This window comes from Mus musculus, chromosome 4 (genome assembly GCF_000001635.26).
Source record: "Mus musculus strain C57BL/6J chromosome 4, GRCm38.p6 C57BL/6J".
Lineage (NCBI taxonomy): Eukaryota > Metazoa > Chordata > Mammalia > Rodentia > Muridae > Mus > Mus musculus.
In genome coordinates, this window is record NC_000070.6 from 106,620,968 (window position 1) to 106,641,700 (window position 20,733).

The 20,733-nt window shown below is 52.3% G+C and overlaps 1 protein-coding gene across 2 annotated transcripts; it reads left to right on the top strand.

Moving 5' to 3' along the window:
• The first annotated feature begins 1,481 nt into the window (after positions 1-1,481).
• Positions 1,482-19,229, top strand: Ttc22 (tetratricopeptide repeat domain 22). Of its 2 annotated transcripts, none has more exons than NM_177667.5 (7): positions 1,482-2,150; positions 13,202-13,257; positions 13,447-13,562; positions 14,930-15,048; positions 15,736-15,897; positions 17,504-17,656; positions 17,961-19,223. In NM_177667.5, exons 1-7 carry the CDS (start codon positions 1,584-1,586, stop codon positions 18,492-18,494), a joined length of 1,707 nt encoding a protein of 568 aa, NP_808335.1. In that variant the 5' UTR covers positions 1,482-1,583; the 3' UTR covers positions 18,495-19,223. The 2 variants fall into 2 exon arrangements, with proteins under 2 accessions (NP_808335.1, XP_006503007.1); XM_006502944.3 differs by lacking the exon at positions 1,482-2,150 and adding an exon at positions 12,763-12,845 and having other exon boundaries at positions 17,961-19,229.
• Positions 19,230-20,733: the final 1,504 nt, after the last annotated feature.

The window sequence follows — 20,733 nt, forward strand, 5'->3', positions numbered from 1 at the left end:
CTGACATACCCGCACATCAGCCTGTATGCAGGCAAAACACCAATGCAAATGAAAAATAAAAAGGAACCATCAAAGCAAATTCTAAAAGGCTAAAACATTATTAAATGTATTACATTAAAGTCTAAAACCAGTACAAATAGCATCCAAATGTTTTGACTTGAAAATATTGCTAAAGGGCTGGTGAGATGGCTCAGCGGGTAAGAGCACCGACTGCTCTTCCATAAGTCCTGAGTTCAAATCCCAGCAACCACATGGTGGCTCACAACCACCCATAATGAGATCTGATGCTCTCTTCTGGTGTGTCTGAAGACAGCTATGGTGTACTTATGTATAATAGTAAATAAATCTTTGGGCCTGAGCTAGTGGAGCCGACCAGAGCGAGCCAGAGCGAGTGGGATTGACTGGAGCAAGCAGAGGTCCTAAATTCAATTCCCAACAACCACATGAAGGCTCACAATCACCTGAACAGCTACAGTGTAATCATATACATAAAATAAATAAATCTTTTTTTTTTAATAAAAAGTTGCTAAAGTCATAGTTTCTTCAAATTCACTAACCAGCTCTATTTTCTCTAGTGAAAATGCTGGCCTCCTTCCAACGAGGTTGAGGCAAGGGAGGCAAGAGCCCAGCCTCAGGATAAGTGAGGAAGAGTCCAAGGTCCAGACATTCCGGAAAGCCTAGTCTACAGGGGACTCTGCTTTATCACACAGGGCACCCCAGTTCAACCTGCACACTAGAAGCCAGGTGGGCCCCTGAGGGAGACAGCATAGAGCAAGAAGACAGCAGTCTCAGAGCAGGGAGCAGGACCGGCTGGACACTGATCCAGATGAGTGAAGCCCAGGCATACCCAGGGCAGGCATTCATTGGTTTTACCTAGGTATCTCCTGGTCCCTCACAGGGAACTGCGTCCTGTCACAGAGGAGGAAAGCGGAAGTATAAGGGGTAGTGCTTTTTATTAGGGATGGAGAAACAGAAGTAGAACCTAGCACCTAGGCACCTTAGTTTTTGCTGTTTGGGCCCCTGCTGAGCAGAGGAGAGCCAAGATATTCAGTTGAGAGGCCAGATGCACAGACTGGAGGGGCGGTGGCCTGCTGTGTTCAGCGGAAGCGCTCTAGAATACACACACAGCTCTGGAGTGGGCAAGGCTTGCTCAGCTGGAAGGGCCTGTCCTGACAGCTCTGTGTGGAGGGTGGAGCATTGCCAATGGAGGAAGGACTTGGCCGGCCTGGGCAACCCGAGGCTCCAGGTCTCCTTGAGCTTGACCTGGTTCTGTGACCTTGGCACCTTTCTCTTCTGAACCTCTCTCTTCATCTGCTGAGTAGTCGAAATCTGCCCTTGCCACTTACTGGGTTTGTGAGCCTCCCGTTTGGCAAAGCACCACACCTGTTTTTCAGGCACACCTGCTTGTGCAATGCTGCTGTCTAGCAGCGAAAGCGGAAACACCTACAGGGCGAGCCCTTGGCCGGCTCTGGGTACCACCCACTTGCAAGAGGTGCCCCGGACCGCCGTGCGGGGCTCCCTCCGGGGCCGCCCCATCCACTGTCCTTGGGAGCTAGGGGAGGCCAGGGCAGTCAGGGGCAGCCATGACGGAGGCCGAGGTCGGAGCCGAGGACCTGGACACCCTTCTCGATGAACTGGACTATCTGCCCGGCCACTTCCACCTGGAGATGCAGCTCAACTTCGAGCCGCGCTCACCCGCTCAGCTGCGCGCCCGGGACCTGAAGCTCCAGCGAGAGGGTCTGCGGCAGGAGCTGGAGCTGGTGGCCACCCCGCAGCTGCCTGCCGTGCGTCACCTCTTGGGAACCTTTTCCTTCTACCTGGAGGAGCTGGGTGATGCCCGCGAGCATTTCCTGGAAGTGGCCCGCAAAGACCCTGGCAACCTCAACGCCTGGGCCAATCTGGCACACGTCTACGGGCAGCTGGGCCAGGAAGAAGAGGAGGAGGCGTCCGCCGGGCGACTGGCCAGCCTCATGGGCCTGGAAGGGGACCCCGAGGATGCTGGAGACCCCAGGCTCCGCGCTGCCCGCTGCCTGGCGGAGCAGGGATATGCGCATGGCTTCGACGTGGGCTGTGCCAGTCCAGAGGAGCGCGCGCAGGTGCTGGAGGCGGGCATCGCCCTCTACGACAAAGCGCTGGGCTATGGTCAGCAGGTGGGTGCTGGAAGGACTGTGGTCATTCATTTCCTTTGCTGGGGTGCCCGCCACCATTCCCGCCCCAGGTCACCCGGTAGCTTTGCGTTCCTGGGTGCTGCCCACCTAGCTTTCTGTTTCAGCACCAAGACAAATCCTCCAATCAGGCTAACACATCCCTTCTCCCTCCTCTGCCAACAAGTAAGAGGTACAATCAGACACCAAAACTTGACAGATTGTTCTTCCTCCTTTCTCCCCTCATCCACCTATCCTTCTAAACCCCAATTTTGCCACTGCCTCAGCTTATACGAGCTTTCTCTGGCAGCCCAGCCTCTGAAGTGTCCTGCCTGGCTTTGTGGTCACTCTCCAGCTCTGCTCTCCTGTGCCAGCGTTTCACTCAGCAGATATACAGTTGCTGCATCTCACTGGCTACATCCTCAACTCAGCCTCCCCTCCTCCTGCTGGCAGAATGACTTAGGCTTGAGTGACATCCAAGGCCCTCCGTCCTCTATCCAGGCTTTCACTACACCCCACATCCACTCCGTTTACAGTGGGTGGGCTCCACATAGCTCTCTTCCTTCCTGTGTCTTACCCGGGGTACCTCCTGGTCCTGTGGCCTGCATAGCCCCCAGTAGCTCTCAGATTTGCTTTGAAATTTCCCTTTGAGGGATGCCTCCATGGTTCCAGGCTGGTCACAGCACCCTCACAGCTTCCTCAGCCCTGTTCCAATTGTCCCTCAAGCCTGTCCCTCCAGCTCTGTCTCAACAGTTTGGAGAGGGGGCACAATGGTCGTCTGAGTGTCACTGGATCACAGTGATTCTCAAAAGTCCTGGCACTAAATAGATCCTAGCATACTTGTCGTTTATCCTGCAGTACAAGAGTCCTATGTGCAGCAGCCTATACAATAAGCATTTACGACTGAGCAGCCCTGGGATCTAGGTGTGGCTATGCTGTCCTCCCAAGGTTTGCCTGACTGGGGGCCATCTACAGCCACACCAGTTCATAATCGACAGGGTATGGTTCCTAGCTGGCTCTTGATACTTCGGCTGTTTTCTCATTCTCAGAAACATGTCACTGGGTCTGGCCTACACTGCAGGGGAAAGGGTTATACAGGTCAGAAATACCGTCAGGTAGGCTCACTGGGGGCTGCATGTCACTGATGGAAGAGTGATGTGGGAATGTTATTCTCTTGAGCGCTATGCCCTGGCACAACACCATTCCAAAGCCTCTGCACACATCTTGAGCGTCTTTTCCACCAAAAGATGCAAGTTCTTAAAGAGAAGTGTTGGAGTGGTGACTTTAGCGAGGCCCCGTTGGAGGGCATGGACTTGACCTCCGGACAACAGTGCAGGGTACAAGTCAAGAGGGCACTTAGCCTGGGAGTGCAGGTTCAAGGCTCTCTGAGCTCTCCAGCTCCACTCAACCGATTCCGGGCTCTCCGCGTACCCTTTCCCTCTCAGTGAGGTGAGATAATGACGTGATGTGTGTCATGGGTTTTCCCATTAGTATAATGGTGGTACCATTTGGTTGATGACATAATTTAGGGCTAATGTTTGTAAAGTTCCTAGAAAGGGCCTGCACAGAGGCAGCCATAGGTGAACATCTATTTTCTCACCTACGAAGCCTCCTCCTCTTACCACAAGCTAGGTGTAGCTGGGAGTGTGGCTGGGAGCTGGGACCTCCAGCCTGAACATGAAGTCAAATGCCAGGGCATGGGTAGAACAGCCAGCGTTGTGTGTGTGTTGAGTGCGGCTGTGGTCACAGGTCGCAGCAACGGTGTGGTGCTTAAAAGGCCCTGGGTAGGAAGCTTGAGGCTCAGAGACTCAGTGTCAGGGCCACCCATGGGGAAGCTCTCTCTCCATGGTGCTGTTTCTCATCCGTGGAATAACACAGGAAGGGAGATTTATAACCACCAAGGTCTTTTTCAGGAGGTGTCTGGGGGGACGGAAGGCTTCCTATTAGAGGTGGTCAGGGAGGCAAAGGGAGGCAAAGGTTTGGGAGTGGCAGGCAAACAGAGACCAGCTCTTCTCTGTATAGTCACCACAAGCCACGGTGGATACTGCCCAGCCGGTGATCAGCCAGAGGATGGAACGCTAAGAGGCTGTTGCTTGGGAGCAGTTGTGGCCAGGAGAGAGGTAGGGTTTGCCCCCTGCCCCATCCGCCAAAGAGTAGTGAGCCCACACTCATGAAGTACCTGGTACTACATAGGTGCTCAATAAACATGGCAACCGTGATGATTTCCGCAATCGGAGTCAGGCAGGAACTTGGCCGTGAGAACTCAGCTGTTGCTGTTTTTGCCGTGTGGCTTTAACAAGCTGCTTGTCTCTGGCTGCCATGAAGACTTCACAGGTGCCAGTGCTGAGCTCTGGACCTCTGCCTGGGATGTTCTGCGGTATACAGAAGAACACACTTTTTACACAGACCTAGATAGGCCTGACAGTGGAAGTGGACTTCAGTGGCACATGGGGACCCAAGGTTGGCATCAGCAGTGACCCAGAAAATCCAGGTCCGGTGGAATAGAGGAGCAGTGAGCAAGTCCCAGAGAAGCGACACTGTCCAGCAGAAGTGCCCGGTGGAAGCTTGTAGAAGAGGCAGCAATCTGCGGACAGGAGTAGGCTGAGGGCACTGCCAGCATGGAGTCTGCAAAGGCCGGAGACAGCAGGAGCCTAAGGAGCAGGACTTCAGAGACAGTCTGCCTGAGGCAGGAGAAGAGGGCCAGAGAGAGGCAGCCTGAAACTTTGTAGCAATCTGACTCAGTCTCTGAAACTGGCTCCCACCTCCCACTTTAGCCACGTTTTTTTCCTGACGTTGTCAGCCCCCTTTCATGAGACTCTAACCTGATTCTCCAGATACCCCATGCAGTTTTATCCCTAGACCACCCGCGGCCTAGAAAGCAACTGCATCCATCAGAGCCTATTCCGCATGTCACCTGCGCCTGGGAACCTCACACAGCTGCCCACTCTGGGCACCTCCCCACTGCATCTTAGAGCAGAATCCTGTGGTTCTCTTGGAGCTGAGGCTCTCGAGCCTAGCAGTTTGCCTGAGGGCACTGAGCTATCAAGTGGGAGTTGAATAGTCCCATTCTAACTTGTCTGAAGGCCTTTGCTTTTCTCTGGGATCAGAAAAGGAGGGCAGAGTGACACACACATACACACACACACCCATGGGCACTCTCACAAATCTGGGATGGGGAGTACTGAGAGCTCTCAGGTAAGCCAGTACCCTTTGTTGGGAAGGTGGTTGATTGAGGTGGAGGCACTCAGGGAGTAGGGAAAAGGACTCCTGCAAGAATCACCACCACTTGCAGGAGCTGTGGAGGCGAGCCATGGCTACCACAGCTAGTGCAATGCAGGAGGTTTATTAGCTGATAGGAGAGGCTCAGCAGGCAGGCAGGGTGAGCCCGGAGCTCCTTGAGGCCAGAGGACTAATGAAAATGGCTGCTCTTTTAACTTCAAAGGGGAACGGTGGGAGGCTGGTGTGTTCAACTTGTAACCTGCGTGAGGGGCCGGGTCTTTGGGATGTCTGTGCTCTGCTCTTCATTCCCTGCTGGGAGGTTTGGGGTTGTGGTACTGGGGGTAGAACCTGGGCCTTGCTACACTAGACAAAGCATTCGACTGCTGAGCTATCTTTCTAAGGCCGGCTCCTCTTTCTTGACAGAATTATAAAGAGATGGGTGGCTTTTATCACTCCTCCCTTCCTCTGAAGATCACCTTCACACACACACACACACACACACACACACACTCACACACACACTCACACACACACTCACACACACACACAGAGGTGGGGGGAGGAGAGGGAGAGGGAGGAGACAGATGGAGACAGGGAGACAGAGAGAAAAAAAGAGACAGAGATTGATTTTTGGTGGTTCCTGGTCACAAATCTCAAGGCTCCGTGGACATTAAGAGCACAGAATTTGCCAGGCTGTGGTGGCACACACCTTTAATCCTAGCACTCAGGAGGCAGAGGCCTCTGAGTTTGAGGTCAGCCTGGTCTATGCAGCAAGTTCAGGGCTATGTAAAGAGAACTCCTGAAGATGGTGGCAGTTTTGCTTGGTGTGTGGTCCTGTGCAACACGTGCCTGCTAACACAAGTGCAGATTCACGTGTGAACACACATGAAGACTCATTTGCACACATGCATGCCCACACAAGTGAGTGCTCACACACGTTTATGCTCATACACTCACACACACAAGCTCCTCCCCACCTGTCACAGCAGGCCTCGGTAACGGTAAGACCCACTGCCAAACTGGAGCCTGTGGGCTGTGTGAGCTCAGAAGTTCACTTTCATAAATGTTTGTGTCTAACTCGGGCCTCACAGACCCACACTGCCCATCAGACACTGTGTTTCCCTCACATGCAGGGCACAGCAGGCTCCAGAGGGAAAGCGAGCGTCCAGTGCACTTAAGCCATTTGGATTGCACTATGGGTGATGATGCCACAGGCCTGTCTCACAAACAGAGAGGGCATTCCATCTTTCATGCCCAGCAGGGTTGGAGGGGACCCTCAGTCAGCAGCCCCCGGATCCCCGTGTATACATGGCTGCCTTTAGGCACACACACACAAACCTCCCCAGGATCTCTGGTACACATGGTTGCCGTTAGTCTCACATACAACTCCACAGGATCCCTGTGTGCACACGGGTGCAGTTGGGCACACACCTCCACAGGGTTCCTGATGTATGTGGGTACAGTTGGGCACACATGTCCACAGGACCCCTGTGTGCACATGGCGACAGTTGAGAACAAGAACCACCACAGTTCTGAGTGTTCTGATCCAGTTCAGAAACAGGAGGAGGAAGCCAGGCCAGGGGCTGACGAGCTGGGTACCAAGCATGCCTGTGATTTTCCGCATCATCATCCCTTGATCTCATAGAAATGCTGGCAGTGCCACGTTATTGGCACCAGTCCACACATGAGGGAACAGAGGCTCAGAGAGGTGCAGGCTTGCCCAAGGGCACACAGCCTTGAGTGACAGGGAGGAACCACAGTCAGGGGCTGGGCTCAGGGTAGAGCATGCCTGCCTCAGTGATAGCAAAAGTCCCTCAGCTTTGCTGCTCATTGCTTCTGGGGCTGCTGCAGCCTTGTCGTCCCACCCATCTGGTGACCTTGAGGGCTGCGTCTCCATATTCTCAAAGACACAGGACCTGAGACGTCAGTTGCTTTTAGCATCACCTGACTCAATTATGTTTGACAGAAGAGAGGATATGCACAGGGTGCTTGCTGCACGGTGGATATTAGTGCACTGGGGAGCTGAGGAGAGTCAGGCGTACTGCTCTTCTTTGAGAGGGCACTGGACTCTCTCACGCCCACAGCCACTACAGACCCTGGAGTCTGCCTCAGATCCACAACAATAGAGATATGGTTCTTCACAGCTCAGTCAGTGTGGGGACCACAAGAAGCAAGGCGACCCACAGGGCCAGAAGTCATGACAAAGGGACAGCAGGGAACTTGAAGTCCTTTAGGTGGAATTCTCTAGGGAACCCAGGATGATGACAGACACTCACTCCCAAGGTGTCACACCCAATCCCTAAACTTCCCCCACCAGTCCGTTTGCTACCCTGCCACAAGCTTTCTGGAGGCTGGCTCAGTGACCTTCTGGGATCCCTGGTTGGAGCAGAGGACCTCAAGTTTCTGTTATTCCACACACCTGCTGAGGCAGGGAAGCGAGAACACTAGTACCCCCAGCAGAGCTGGAAGGACTTCTTCCTGTCCTGTCCCTGTGCTCTGGCCCGGTCTGTCACCACGGAAGACATTCCAGTTGCGCCAGAAGGACACATTCCTAGGCAGGTCTGACACCTTCCAACTGTTCCTGGCAGTTGAAAAACCAGTTTTTGGAGAGAGGCAAATGAGAACCTGAATCCTGCCTGGCCCTTCTGCTTGGACTGAGGCATTGAACTGTGGCTCTTAGGCTGTTTTCTAATTCCTATGAGGAAGACACTAACTATACCTTCCAAGGCTGCTGTGAGAAGCAGGTACCACTGTACCCGGTGACCCGGAAGGAGCCTTCCTCCTTCCCATCAGTCCCCTCCCAGGAGATCATTAGTCAGCTCTCTGGGGCCTCTCTGGAATGTACAGAGCAGCTGCCAGGACAAAGTTCACCTTGCCGAGGCAAATACTGTCTGAGAACCTGGCTGACCATCCAGTCTAATCAGAAGTCTATCGTTCTATAAACCATGGGTTTAGTGAGATTTGTCTCTGGATCCTGAGGCACCACCCATGGATGTGCCTGAGTTAACACAAACCTGCCCTGTGACAGTGCATCCTCTCCCAGTACTGCCAGGTCACCTGCCAATGTCCCTTACCCACCAGCCACAGAAGCAGGATCTTCAGGCTTCCCGGAGGAGAAGGGTCTGATCCTTTGGCCCATTAAAAAAGTACCAGCCCACTTTCACGCCACCCCCGATCAGTCCAGCCAATGGCTTTCAAACTTAGCACAGTAAGCAAACCAATCTCCGAACCACACCTCTAGAGCCACAGAGGAGTGAGTCAAGACTTTGCATTTCTAAGTCAGGCCTGGTGGCTCACACAGTAATCCTAGTACACCCAGACTGAGGCAGGAGGATTGCCAACCTAGACTACGGTATGAAACCCTGTCTCAAAACAAAACAAACAAAATAAACCAAATGTCTTAGTCAGGATTTCTATTGCTGCCATGAAACATCTTGACCAAAAAGCAAGTTGGGGAGGAAAGGTTTTATTCAGCTTATACTTCCATGGCACTGTTCATCACCAAAGGAAGTCAGGACAGGAACTCAAATAGGGCACGGAACCTGGAGGCAGGGGTTGATGACGAGACCATAGATCGGGGGTGCTACTTATTGGTTTGACTATCAATATAACAATAGCTAAGCCTGGGTATGGAGATGCACCCCTATAGTCCTAGCAGGAGGTGGAGACAGGATGAGTGCAAGCTTTGGGCTAGCTCAGGAAGACCTTTTCTCATTAAACAGGGTGGAGGGTGGGGCTGGGGGTAAAGAATACCAGGAGGAAGTCTCAGTCCTGGCTTTGGGGACACTACCCTGCCTCAGTTTCCCCACTTTCCCTTCCACACAGGACATTCTGAAGCCCTAATTAAGCTCAATGTGCTTTGCAAATGGTAGCCACTGTTTAAACCCTAGCTCTTTGTGGTTCGATACTGTGGGGGAAACGTGAACTTGAAGTCAGAGGTGGCCTGAAAAAGCGGGTGACGCCAGGAGCCTCCATAGCTTTATGCCAGCTTCCCCCATCTCAGGAGGAACAAGAGAGATTCAGAGGATCCTGAGGCTGGTGCTCAGGGAAGCCCTAGAGTCATCTGTCACTCTCACCTGTACCTCGTTAGTCCCAGGGTCACTGTACACTCAGGCTGGGTCTCATGTGATCCCTTCCTGAGAATCGAGGCCAGCCTGTAGCTAAGGCTCTGGTGCTGGCTGGCCACTGTCAGAGCATCAGGGCACTGATGATGATTGAGCACGGAGTGTCCCACACAGAGCCCGTGCCGAGCAGTCCCAGAAACTCCTTCCAGAGTGCTCTCAGCCTTTGCCCCCTCCCAGGCTGCCTCTAGGAGTGGGAACCCTGGAGCTATGTGCCTTGCCTGCCTGCTGAGGCTCTGCAGCAGGAGAGGCAAGCAGCCCCTCCTTTCGGCAGGAGCACACGGGCAGTCACAGGCCTGTTTAATTTAATGCACTGTGGCTTGCCAGGTTGCCCCTGGTAACAGCTTCAGCTGCTACTTCCAAAACAGCCAGGATTTTTAAAGGGACAAGGCTATTTTCAGGCTGGCATTGTACTATGGAGGAACAGCATCCAGGAGCCTCTTCTCCGGGATGCTGAAAACCCAGCAGCACTCTGAGGCCTCCACTCCATGGCCACTAACCCCGTCTGTAATTCAGAAGCCAGCCTGAAGCCCACTCACAAGTATGATCTGCTACATTTGAGATTCGTCACGTGTCATATTCAAATAGCTACATTTTGGAAATGTCAGTTTAGCCTCCAAATTTGGAAGGCAGGGAAAGAGAAGAACCTAGGAACTGCTCCTGCAATTCAGGGATAGTTCCACCAGGTGGCGATGTTGCTTCCATCATGAAAACCGTAACTGGGTTATAAACTCTAGAATGTTGACGGTGAGCAGAGTGGTGGGGGAAGGACTCATTTGTAAACCTTGATATTATCTCACATGGAGTTATTCCGCCTCTCTGGTCTCAGTGTTCCTGGATATAGAATAAGGAGATCAATAACAGTGTTGAGGAAAAGACTGGAGGCTAGGGCCATGGAAGTAGAAGTTGAACTCCCAGCTCTGTCATTCACAGATTATGTGGTTTGAGGGAATAATTTAACATCTTTGGATCTGAATGCCAATGAAAGGAATGTCTACATAGCAAATGGGCTACCATGGGCTACACAACAAGTCCAGGACTAGGCTACATACTGACTGAGATACTGTCTCAAAACAAAACATAATTGGGGTCCTGTGGAAGTAAGAAAGATGCCTTGTAGCCCTAGAGAAGGGGGAATGGGGAGAGGTGGGATATCTTCAGGCTCTAGGCCCTGAAATCCTATGGCTCTTTGGGGTATTGAAACAGATTACACTAGACAAAACACCCCCAGGCCAGCCCATACTAGGACATGAGTGTTTGCCCTAGGAATGACCCACCCACACAGGCCCCAGAGGCATGTAGCACTATCCTCCTTTGCAGTTAAGAATACAGCCCCTAAGTACTCATCCCTACGGTCACCCAGTTGGACCACTCAGGTGTGTGAGCTGCCAGCCCCTGATTTGCTCATTCGAAGCCAGAATCCATCCCATCAGCTCCTGTGTTAGCCCCATCTTTTGTCATGGGGTCACGGAAGGAAGTGTGGTGCTTCCTTCCTCCATGTGGGAGGTTGGCACTACCCAGCTCTAACCCCTGCTATGGCTCCCAACTGTTTCCCACAAATGGGCTCCAAAGCCTAAGTCTGGTATATTGGGGCTTCCTGATATTCTTCCCTGCTGATTCCCTAACTCCCGGGGCTAGGGGTTCCAGCCCTGGTCACATGTAGATACCACACATCACTCTCCTACATCTCTGAATTTCTGCCCACAATGCCAGTCCTCCTGGAATAGTCTTTCTCACTATATTTCCCTGGGTGGCTCCCTTTCTTCTTGAGGACCCTGTTCTAATGCCTCTTCTCCAGAAAGGCTTGGAGAAACTTCTGGGTTAGAGAGAACATCTCTTACTGTCTCCTGTGGCTCCTGCATCCTTTCCATTCTAATTATGGATTTACACCTGGCTTTCCTGACAAGCCAAAGCCCTTCAAGATGGGACCCACCTTCCTTCTCCTGTCTTTACTCCCCCAGCCTTGGACCATGCAAATAATCAGAGGCAACACAAGCTAAGAAACACAGCAGATCTCTCTAGGGCTCAGGTTTCCTGGACCTATCCCAATAAGTTGTCATACCACTCTGGAGCTCAGATGCAAGATGTCTCCTTCACACACATGCACAGAGAGAGAGAGGTGGGGGGAGGGAGAGAGGGAGAGAGCGAGAGAGGGAGAGAGGGAGAGAGCGAGAGAGGGAGAGAGGGAGAGAGGGAGAGAGGGAGAGAGGGAGAGAGAGATTTACTCAGGATCCCGTTCACTGGCTCTGGCTCCCTCTACATTACTCATATACACAGTGTTCTTTGCCCTCCCGGTTACTTATTCTGCATCCCATACATCTGTTCAAGCCAGCCTCCTTCCCACCAAATACCCTAGTCTCTGTCCCACTCTCAGAAGTGTCACAACCTACTCAAGATCCAGCTTGAAAATATATCCTCTAGCCAGGCAGTAATGCCACACACCTTTAATCCCAGCATTTTGGGAGGCAGAGGCAGATGGATCTCTGAGTTCAAGGCCACCCTGGTCTACTGAAAGAATTCCAGGATAGCCAGGACTACACAGAGAAACCCTGTCTCAAAACAAACAAACTAACAAACAAACAAAAAACCACCCCCCCCCAAAAAAAAAAACAGGAAGAAAGAAACCCCAGCTGGGAGTGACATCATCTTACATAGATGGTGTGCATCACTCTCAGGGTCAGACTCTGCTCCTCCTCCAGGGTTTGACAGTCAAGCATGGTGACTAGAGCATGGGCCATGGAGCTAAACAACATCAGCTCTGCCATGTCCATCTGTGCAATCCTGGGCAAGTCACATTACCTCTCTGCACCTCACTGTATTCACCTGGAAAGTGGGCATAACGCCTGGGTTTGCTGTGAGATCCAGGGAATTGCATGAGAACCTTGGCACACACCCCAGGCCTCTCCCTACCAGGCCTGTCTCCCCAGCCGGCTTGTGAACCTGGCATTGTCAGAGTTCAGCTGCCATTTGAGGCCACATCCCTACTCAGAAATGCTGGCTGGTTTGAATGTTGCTGGAGTAAGGGAGTGTGGGGGTGGGTAGTGAGGGGGAGCTCGCTCCTGAGCTGGGAAGGCAGAAGAGGGGATGGGGAGATAAATGTGGAGGGAGGGTCAAGAGCCAGAGGCAGAGTTGCCGACATGCACTGGGGATTTTATTGGTTTTCATTAAAATTCTTTTCCAAGGCAGGAGGAGCTACTCCTTTAAATAGCAGCATAAATATTTTATCTAGTGCCCAAGTCAGTCTAAATGCACAGTGAGGTTGGCAAGAATAATAATGGGAAAATATTCAGGGAGGCCGGGGGAGGCTGAGCTGAACAGACTCACTTAACATCCCCAGGAAGGCTTTCTCAGGAAGATGGAAGTGAGACGGAGCCCAGGGAAGGAGGAGTAGTTGGGAGGAGAACAAAGATCCCAGCTGCTCAGAGCCCAGGGCTGGGGGAGCCAGGGAAAGGGTGGAGAAAGGAAAGGGTGTCCCACACCCGCTCTGTAGTGACCACTTCACAGGGGGCTCATGTGAAGTCTCCAGTGCCCTTTGATCAGAGAAGTAAAGCTGGTTTGCCTAAGGCTGCCCAGCAGGGCACTGTCATCAGGGCTGTTGAGGGTCAAAGGCCTCCCCACCGTACCTGTTGCCTCTTCAAGCTCACAAGCATGGGGACTTGTAAACAACCTGAGTATCTCAATAACCGCCATACAGCATGCCCATCCTTTGCTTTCTAGATCCCGATAGAAGAGAAAAGGAGCTGGTACTTCACCATGGCAACACTCTTTATCAGGTCAGGCCTGCGTCTGGAGATGGGTTGGGGGGGGGGGGACGGTGGAAGGGGATGTGGCCCGGAAGCCAGGCGAAGATGGAGCAGGGGTGGGCGGGCCTTCCCATGGCAAGGAGCCTGTGGGCACCATGGCAACATTCTGGGGATGGCTGGGAGGGGCGGATGGGGTCCACAACCCTTTTCTGCCCATAGGCTGGATGGCATCTTTCTGGAGATGGGCAGTGAGGAGCAGAAGAGGCTGCCAGCCTTCAACCGTACTCTGGCCTTGCTCGGAGAGGTCCTCAAGTCCTCAGACTCCCGACACCAAGGTGGGAACTCCAGGCAGGGTTGAAGAGTAGTGTCCTCTGTCCTGCTGTCCTGTACCTGGCAATAGTTCTGTCTGCCTCTAGCCCTGTCTCTCATTGTGTCTCACCCCAGCTCATCTCACAATCATATTGTTTACCCAAGGAAGTCCCGGCTCCTTGCCCCAATAAATAGAGCAACTGTAGGGTATAGCAGTCCCAGGTGTGACACCAGACTGATCCTAGCGCTGAGCGACATGTGAAGCAGCTTATGGAAGGCTTGGACACTATCGGTAAAACAATTCACCCACACGGGGACAGTCAAGGAGAGAACAGATTGAAATGCACTTCAAGGAAGTGGCAGGGAAGCTTCCAGAGAGATAGCGACCGAGGGAGAGTTTCTTTTATAGCAGTTGAGGGGGTATTACTCGGCCTGTTTCATGAGCCATTTGTGTGGGTACTGTGTGTGGGTAGTGCGGCTGCGCCTCATGTCATCTGGTTTAGTAGTAACCTTTACGGTAAGTCGTTTTTGAGAGTGGCCATGATGTGAGGAGCCCTGGCATCTCTGGGGATCAGCCATCACAGGTCACTTGAGGCCAGGCTGCAAAGATCCCAGCTAGACTGTCAGGAATAGGGGTTTTGCTATTATTTGGGGCCTTTGCCTCTATAGTCAGGAAACTGAGGCAGAATGGCCCAAAGTGCCACGCTAGCCTGTGCTGCATGGTAAGACTGCCACAAAACAAACAACTCACCAAGGAGGCAATAACATGGATTGTGTAGCCTGCGTCCCTACTACCTTCCCCCACCCTATCTGTGGTTAGGGAAGAAGGCTCTGATGGAGACAGGTGCATCATTTGTTGTAAGGCCAGACAGCAATCACAGGAACACACACAGATGCACACACACACAGAGACACACACAAGCACAGACATACACAGACACACTAACACAGACACATACACAAACACAGACACACACAGACACTTAGACACACATACACATACACAAACACAGACACACACACAGACACATAGACACACACAAACACAGATGCACCCAGACATACACATACAGACACACACAGACATACACACATAAACACAGACACACATAGATATACACACATATACACACACACACACCAGAGAACCAGAGACCGGGAGAGCTATAACCCTGAATGACATCTCCTGTGTGACATGCTGGGACACAAATAGTGTGCACTAGAGCAAATCATGTCACACCCTCGGCATCCTATATCCTCTCTCCACGTTTTTTCTCCTCTGTCCCTGGCCTTCATGAGGGCTAATGCCTACAGAGGAAGAGTTGGCCCCCATATGCTGGGGCTCTCCCTGCCCCCAACTGCTCCCTAGAAACCCTCTCTTGCTCTCACCCAGCTCTGGCCTGGTGCTATGTCGGCATGCTGCTGGAGAGAAAAGACACCTTCTCTACCACCCCTATGGGTGTCCATGAATACGGGTACTCGGGCACAGAGCCCCTGGACTGCTTTGGCAAGGTATGTATGTGGCCTGGGTACACCTACTTTGCAAACTGGGTCTCCCACATCTCCCCCAGAGCCCTCTGCTTCTCTGGGCCGACCCCACTGTATGACCCACCCAGGAAGGATTCTACTCCAGTCCCCCATTTTCATCTCTCCCCCATGCCTGCTCTGTTCTGCCCAAGACCAATACTCTCCCCATCGAAACTGGCCCACACCCATCCCTCCATCCTTGAAACAGGCTCTGGAACAGTACCTCTGGAGGCCTGTGTCCACACCTTCCCCTTGGCCATGTTCTCTCTCTCTCACCCCCCAGCAGCTTAGTAGGGATGCTAGGTTTCCTGGGGCCTGCTTACTGGCTCTGCTCTCAGGTCATACAACCCTGAGACAAGTCACTCAGAACAGGTATCGATCAATACCAACATTGCCAGGGAGAGCTTGGCTCAGCTAGAAATCCCATACGTACGAGGAGAGAGAGCGACTGAGCCTGATCCTACCCTTACCAGCCCCATGACAATGGAGGAAAGGCTTAAGAACGTGCCAGCGAGCTAGACTCCAAGGGATTGGGGGCTGGTAGCCTTGCCTGAAGGGATCCTATATAGTTGCTGGATGACTGAGCCGGGTGGATGCTGGCCGTGGGTACGTGGGAACTACGGCTGTGGTGGCACAGCTTCGTGCCTTACTCCCCGCTCCATCCCTTCTTAGGCCATTGAGATCGCCAAGAACCAACCTCCCATTCTGAATCGCCTGGCCAAAATCTTCCACTTCTTGGGAAAGCAGGACATGGCCGTAGGAACCTGCAACATGGTCCTGGCGGTGCTTACAGACCCAGAGCTCAACTGGCAGGCATACTGCACCAGGGCCAAGGTGAGTGAGCCCCACCTGCCACCAGGAAGAAGGGGCCAAAGGTCGGGGGCCAAGATCCTGGTGCCCGTGTCCTGGAATCTTCCTGGCAGAGAACTTGGGAACCATCTCGGCCCCTGACAATGCTTTGAGCTAAGAGACTTAAGTTTGGTCCTGTGTGTGTAAGCATGGATGCCAACACACCTGAAGAGTTCACTCGTGACTGAACGATTGCTATCATTAGGTCCATTTTAGCAGCTTCACTGTCTCTTGAGAGAATAGGCTGCACCGTGTCCCCAATACTGCCAGTCACACCCTGAGGTGAGAGCTGCCTCCCTCAGGTCTCCTTGCTGGATCCAGCTCTGCCTCTGGAACCCCTGCAACCCCACAGAACCCAGCTGTTTGAGGCCACATCTGTAGCTCTGAAATCATTTTTCTCCAAACCAATAAGGACCCCACCCCCACCCCTCATCTTCTTCTCCACTACATTTCACCTGACCAGGTAGCCAATGTGCTGCTGCTCTGGTCTCCATGACTATGGAAAAAAGCAGAAAACTTCTTCCCTGCAGTTAATAAAGTTGTTACTGACAATAAGGATGCTCACTGTAAAATCCGACAGTAGCACTCCAGAAAGCTTTCATGCTGTGCTCTGGTTTAATCCTCCCAAGAATTCCCCCCAGGAGGTAAGACATATGCCAGTCTGTGGGTGGGTATGGCTCAGGGGGGTAGCCAGCTTCCTTGGGGTCCTGCATTCACTTTGGGACAATGACAGCCATATCTCCTTCCTCTGTTCCTTGTGGCTTCCAAGGTCACACTTGTTACTCAGACGACCAGAGCAAGCAGGAAAACAACAGAAGGGATGGACAGGTCAAGGTAGAAGCTTAAGCCCATTGTGTGGCCCAGAAGCCCAGATCTGGCTGAGATAGCTCTGCCCAACACTTGGTTTCTTCCAGCTCACTGGCCTGGGCCTCTGCCTAGGGCACTCTCCTCATAGATATCCAATTGGCTTTATTGCTCCCTTCCTGCGGGCTGGACAAAACCTCAGCGTCCTTCTAGTGACATCTTATTGAAACTGTCAAAGTGCTTGCCAGGATTTTCTGTTCCCTCCTGTTTTATTTTTCCTTCTAATACATAATACACTGTTCACTATTTAGTGTGTTTATTATTCTCCCTACTAACAAACCCAAAGGAGGCTTTGTCCTTTTATTCTCAGTGTCTCCTCAGTGCCTGACACATAGTAGGTTTTGTGAATTGCTAAGTTTTCAGCTTAGAAAATGGCGTTTAGATGATATGAAAATTCTACCAGCTGATTGTTAGGGCACTGGATGAATGGATGAATGAATGAAATGTTCTTCATTTATCTATCTCCTCAATATATAAGCAGAGAGGCAGGTCTAGAATGGGGAGTAGTTACCCTAGCTCACACAGAACTAAGACTCCTGGGTCCCAGCCTGAAATGGCAGGCTTTCTGCAGCCAAACAGGATGTCCCTGGTTGCTTGCTTTCTGCAGCCACACAGGATGTCCCTAGTTGGTGCTGAGAAGCAATCTGGCTTTTTCATTGGATGAAAAAAAAAAAAAAAGGTAGATGTTTTGTGTGGAGTGCTTCCTCTAAGTTACCCTCTACTGCAGGTCCGAATCAGAGCCTATGTCCATGACTTGGAACGAGCCAAGGTGGGGCTCGGGGGTTTGCCTGACAGGAACCACCTGGCCTGTGCCAAAGCTGACCTTGAGGAAGTGGTCAAGGTGTGCCCAAGCCTCAGGACCTACCTAGATATCAGTCAGGTAAGAAAGACAAGGGCTGCCTGGGCACTGAGGACAGAATGGAGGAAATGGTGTCCACCCTGCCTGCCTCCTCCAGTGCCCTGTGGAATGGATGTAATGATGTGTGTACCGTGTTCAGAAGCCCCCTTCCCCAACCCTCTCCACCCCTCTTAGCAGTCAGCCCATGACGTGGTCAGGGAAGGGCTATCAAAGGTGACCACATCTAATTGTACATGGAAGGGCTTGTTCAAGGTTAGGTGTGGCGGGACTGGGACTAGAACCCGGGTACATCCTCTCATTTTCATGCTCCCTCCCCGGTCCCCAGGTTTACTACTACATGGGTGTGGATGCCATGCGGGAGCTGCTGGCAGTGGATGAAGCTGCGCTCAACCAGGCTCTGGTCTTCCTGGCGAAGGCCGGTGAGTTGGAGCTAGGTGACACGCTGCCCGAACTGCAACTGCTGCGCGGCAAATGCCTACGTGTCCAGGGTGAGGATGCCAACGCTGCGGCCTGCTTCAAGCGTGCCGTAGAGCTGGACGACGAGGGATCCAGCCATACCGAGGGCTTCGGCTGCCTGCTCGAGGCATTGCTGGCCCAGTGGAGCCAGGCGCAGCTGAGCGATGGTGAGGTGGGGTACGAGGTGGACGTCTGGCTGCGCCATGCCCAGGGCAAGTATCCGGCAGCACGCCTGCGCCAGGAGCTGCAGCGTGTGTGGCGTGGCCATACGGAAGAGGTCCTGGGTCTGGCCCGGGCCTTAGTAGCCCAGGGACGGCCAGCACTGGTGCGGCTGCTCTTTGAGACCATGGAGCATGAGGGTGAGGATGCTGGAGGGTCAGGCAAAAGTCGAGTATCCTCCTGAGTCAGGGGCTGATACCCTATGGAGGCACCATCCCGAAGAGGTCCAAGCCAGATGACTGGATCTAGTCACAGCACCCAAGACAGGCCACCAGGAAGGGTGAGCAGGGCCAGAATGTTCTCTGCCCTGGGGCTATAGTTAATAGAAGGCTTTCATAGCAAGCATGAGGGCCTGGATTCGTTTCCCACACGGGAGTTGGGGTGGGGGAAATCAAAGCAGACGCCCGCCCCCTCCCGCCACCCTCGGATATTGTGAATGGGTATTTTGAAACGTTTTATCAATTTAAAATACCCATAGGGCGGAAAGTGAGCACTTACAGGGGATTCTGCAGAGCAAAGGAGTCTGGGAGCAGGCGTGAGAGGCCGCTGGGAAACTGCCTGCTTGAGGGAAAGAGTTTTACAAACACACAGAAAATAGGATGCCTCAAGGCTCCTCACAGAAAAGATAGCTGTCTCAGAAGTAACTTTCTATCCCTGATGCCTGAGTGACTACCACTGGCTTCCCAAGGGCCACACGGAGAGTTTAGCTAAGTGGATCTCAAGTCCTGCAGCCAGAAAAGCGAGGCTAATCCATGCCAAGGTGGCACTGTGCCGGGGTGCAGGCAGGGGCCTGACGTAAACCTAGGTGCTCAGAGCAGGTCCTACCTCTCTATCCGCTTCCAGCAGGCCCCTGCTTTGGTCAGCCTTCTTGGAAGACTTCCCAAAGTCCTTGAAATAAAACTCATTAGAAACACCTTTACTTGATTTCTTTGCTCTTACAGATGTACCCCTTCGGAGCCTCCACCTGCCTCTATTCTCAAACCTTCTAGGAACGGGAGGAAATCTAGGAATCTTATAATCACTTAAAATCACCATTGCAAATGTAGAAATTTGCCTCCCAACCCCCCCCCCAAATCCTCTAAATCAATGGTTCTCAACCTTCCTAATGCTGTGACCCTTTAATACAGTTCCTCATGTTGTGGTGATCCCCCCAACCATAAAATTCTTCTGTTGCTACTTCATAACTGTAATGTTGCTGTTGTGAATCATAATGCAAATATCTGATATGCGCTCCCTGTGGGGGTCATGACCCCCAAGGTAAGAACTACTTCTCTAAATCATAGAACAGCTGGGGCCACACAAGTGCTGATCAAGCCCAAAATTCTACAGTAAGTTCTCGTGAGACTCCAGGAGTGCCGGTCGCACATAATCAGGATACTGCTTTCCACCTCATGTCTCCTGACAGCTCACATTTTGGATGGTGATGCTCTCTGCTTCACTCTTCTCCTCACTGCTGTAGAAAACAGGACTCTGCTGATCAATAGACAGCACAAATAACCAGAAACTCTTCTCTTCCACCGGCCCACTCTTCCCTTCTCTACCCAAGACCATGACTGCAGGCTCCCCTAGAATGGGCGCCCCTGTTCTGAGCCTCTGCTTCACTAAGTAGACAAATGGATTTGACAGGACTTGGAAATCAGTGACTCTTGCGCACTCCCTGACTCGCCAGCAAGAACGACACTGCAACAGGATCCTTCTGCACACGTTTATTGGGAGAGCTTGATTACAGAGGTGAAGAGACCCCAAGCCCAGAACTGGTGCTGCTTATATAGGCCTAGGAGAGGCGTGTCTCACACCCGGATTGGTTGTGCTTGGGTTATGCTTATCACCTCATTTGCATGCCTACATCTGATTGGTTAACTTCTCTCTCATCTGATTGGTTAACTTTTCTCTCATCTGATTGGTTAATTTTGGTTAATTCTCAAAACCTCATCTTGGCAAAAGAACTTTACTGCCTATGTATGTGTGGTGGCCAGCGGAAGCCAGCGCCACCCTGCAACGGCACATGTGGCTTCCCACAAGTGACATTTGTTTTCTGCCTTTCCTGCCCACCCAGCCACCTGCTCCTGTCACATTTAGATTTTTTGGTTTGTTTTATCGTTTTATGCTACCTCATTGTCTTGACTTGGGTTTTACTGCAGTGAACAGACACCATGACCAAGGCAACTCTCATAAGGACATTCAATTGGGGCTGGCCTACAGGTTCAGAGGTTCAGTTCATCATCATCAAGGAGGGAGCATGGCAGCATCCAGGCAGATACGGGACTGGAGAAGCTGAGAGTTCTACCTCTTGTTCCAAAGGCAGCTAGGAGAAGACTGTCTCCCACGTGGTTAGAAGGAGGGTCTCATTGCTCACAATGACACTCTTCCTTCAACAAGGCCACACCTCCTAGTAGTGCCACGCCCTGGGCCAAGCATATTCA

Bases quoted from the DNA above. Each gene is read 5' to 3' on its own strand.
- Ttc22 (NM_177667.5), top strand. From the start codon at position 1,584: ATGACGGAGGCCGAGGTCGGAGCCGAGGACCTGGACACCCTTCTCGAT. The intron at 13,258-13,446 runs GTCAGGCCTGCG...TTCTGCCCATAG, and splicing joins ATGGCAACACTCTTTATCAG to GCTGGATGGCATCTTTCTGG. The intron at 15,049-15,735 runs GTATGTATGTGG...ATCCCTTCTTAG, and splicing joins CCCTGGACTGCTTTGGCAAG to GCCATTGAGATCGCCAAGAA.